Consider the following 2,981-nt stretch of genomic DNA (forward strand, 5'->3'; position numbering starts at 1 on the left):
CGCGACATTATTAGGATGGGTCCAAAGGCATTTATTAATCTTTGTGATAGACTAAGATCAACTGGGTTAGTTAAGGACAACATTCGGTCGACAGTGGCGCAACAAGTGGCTCAATTTCTTCATATAATTGGCCATAATGTTAAGAATCGAAGTGTTGGTTTTTTCTTCCATCGATCGGGTTCGATGGTTAGCAGACACTTTCACAATGTGTTGGATGCAGTAATAAGTTTGGAATCTGAATTTCTCATTCAACCCTCAGGAAATGAGGTTCAACCATATATCTTGAACAACAATCGATTTTACCCGTACTTTAAGGTACCGATTTAAAAACAGTTCTATAGTTTGTGTGATTAAGGTATGATAACAAATGTCAATTTTGATCATGTGTTCATATTTTTATGTTTAGGATTGTTTAGGGGCCATAGATGGTACTCATGTTCGTGTAAAGGTTCCAAGATCTGATGCTGCGAGATTTCGAGGAAGAAAAGATTGACCAACTCAAAATGTGTTCGCTGCGTGTGATTTTGACATGAAATTCACATATGTCCTTGCTGGGTGGGAAGGCACTGCATCAGATTCAAGAATTTTAAAAAATGCTCTTGATCGAGATGATCCGTTAGTTATCCCCCAAGGTCAGTGACCACATTACGATCTTGATGACTAAATAGCGATATATGTGACTACTGACTAATTAGATGTACATGTCCAAAAATGTAGGAAAATACTACCTCNGTGATGCTGGATTTATGTTGAAAAGCACAGTTTTGACTCCATATAGAGGCGTCAGATATCACCTTAAGGAATATACACGTAGAGGACCACAAAATGCACGCGAGTTGTTTAATCATCGACATTCATCGTTGAGAAATGTTATTGAAAGAACATTTGGTGTGTTGAAAAAAAGATTCCCTATCATTGCAAGTGGCACTGAACCACACTATGAATTGGAGACGATGACAGAGATTATCTTAGCATGTTGTATCTTACACAACTTCCTTCGTAGCGTGGATCATGATGACTCATTACTTCACGAAGTTGATAATGAGTTGACTGGAAGAGAAGAGCATAATGCTTCATCGTCTCAAGTTAGGGAAGAGGATCATAAGATGGGTAGTAGTATTAGGGATGCCATAGCAGATCATATGTGGCGAGATTATCAGAACTCTTAGTTATTGTTTTTTATTTTGGTTGTATGACTACTTCTTGTTTATATTTATGAGAATGAAGATTTATTATGGATGATTACTCTTAATTTCTAACTAATTTGTTTATCAAATAGGTATAAATGAATAGAGGTAAGGCACACACCACTGAGTCCTCTGGTCCTACCAGAGAGTTCATAAAATGGACTGAGGATATGGACGCACGTCTCCTGCACTGTATGATTGACGAAGCAAGAATCGGTAATAGGGTTGATGGGAGTTGGACATCCCAAGCGTATAATAATATTGTAGATCATCTTCATGTATCTGGGTATGTCGCCATTACAAAAAATAATGTTAAAAACCGTCAGAAAGTCTTGAAAGATAAATGGCGTGAGGTTCATGACCTTTTTTCTGGATTAAGCGGTTTTGCTTGGAATCCCATTACTATGCGATTTGATGCAGAGGACGAAGTCTGGATGGACCTCATTCAGGTATATTAAAATAAATACAAAGAATTTGGCAATATTGAATATCATATAATATGAACAATTATATTTGTCATGTTTATTGTGCAGTCGAGGCCAACTGCGGCGAAGTGGAGAGTGAACNGTATCCGCCATTACGATTTAATGGTCGAGTTATGGGCTGCAGATCGAGCNACAGGTAGCGGTGTTCGGACCGCGCGTCAAATACGTCGAGGAAGGGATACGCCTCGTGTTAATGTTGACCTCAATCAGAATATTGAGTACACTCCTGAGGAGCCAGACTGGATGGGGTACAAAGACCCTACTCCGCCATCACCTCCTCCCTCAGTTGATGAATATAGTCCAGGTGGGACTCAATCTGTGCCTTCAGTCCCATCCGATGGGACTTCATCCTCAAGAGGTTCGAAAAGGAAGGCAGCTATGATGGATGTTGTTGAATCCCAATTTGAGAAGTTCACTACCAGCCTGGACGGTTTCACCAATGTCCTTAGTTCATCAAATGTTCATTTTGGTGTTATTTCTAATGCAGCAGTTGAACAGGTCACAACCATGAAAGAAAGAAATGAAATCCTACGTCGGTCCACAAGCTACACTTACACAGAATTTGACATTTATAATATGCTGACTGGTATGATCATATCTGATGAATCCCAATTGGACCAATGCTATGACTTCTTATGTGACAAGCCCAAATGTGTTAAGAAGTTGATGGGACTCCCACCTCACAAAAGGTGGAATAAATTATGTCAAATGTTCTGCAGCGGTGATTCTTAGGCTGTATTATGTAACAACTTCTATTACATCTTTATTATGCCATGTACTATTTGGATGTCAGTATGACTTATTAATTCGGATGTCTGAGTATTGGACATTATTGTTATGATTATTATGTAATGATTTCACTTTGCTTCTAAGTATTTTAAATATTCAATACTATGTTATCACTAACCTTTTTATTCTACATAATATTGTTTTGTTCAAGAAATTCTTAAATGGCCTCTTCATCAACCAAAAGGCCTAGAAAAAGTCGCAAGGGAAAAGAAACTCAAAATGAGACAGAAGATGCAGCTAATATCAGACCGTTTGATGAAGAACAATTAGATCAGCGTCGTTTTTTCACTCACAGCCATCAAATGGAAAACTATGCAACTGATTTCTACACTAGGAATATTGTTCTTCCAAAAATCTTGAATTTCGAATCTTTTGCTGGTTCAGGATTACTTTTCCAACATAATCTTCTTTTTCAAGGGGTGGTGGAATTTCTTACATTGCAGGGACCCTTTTATCCAGACTTAATCAAAGTGTTTTACTCAAATCTGAAGATTTCTGGAAATGGATATTTGCTCAGTGA

General features: G+C 38.1%; 2 protein-coding genes across 2 annotated transcripts; both read left to right on the forward strand.

Annotated features, from left to right (window-relative positions):
- Window positions 1-529: 529 nt before the first annotated feature.
- On the forward strand, window positions 530-1,169 carry LOC106753635 (putative nuclease HARBI1). The gene is made up of 2 exons (XM_022776661.1): window positions 530-632; window positions 718-1,169. The coding sequence occupies exons 1-2, from the start codon at window positions 530-532 to the stop codon at window positions 1,167-1,169; spliced, it is 555 nt and encodes a 184-aa protein (XP_022632382.1).
- Window positions 1,170-1,285: 116 nt separating this feature from the next.
- Window positions 1,286-2,404, forward strand: LOC106753640. Its single transcript, XM_014635478.1, has 2 exons — window positions 1,286-1,636; window positions 1,721-2,404. Exons 1-2 carry the CDS (start codon window positions 1,286-1,288, stop codon window positions 2,402-2,404), a joined length of 1,035 nt encoding a protein of 344 aa, XP_014490964.1.
- Window positions 2,405-2,981: the final 577 nt, after the last annotated feature.

This window comes from Vigna radiata, chromosome 2 (genome assembly GCF_000741045.1).
Source record: "Vigna radiata var. radiata cultivar VC1973A chromosome 2, Vradiata_ver6, whole genome shotgun sequence".
Taxonomy (NCBI): Eukaryota; Viridiplantae; Streptophyta; class Magnoliopsida; order Fabales; family Fabaceae; genus Vigna; species Vigna radiata.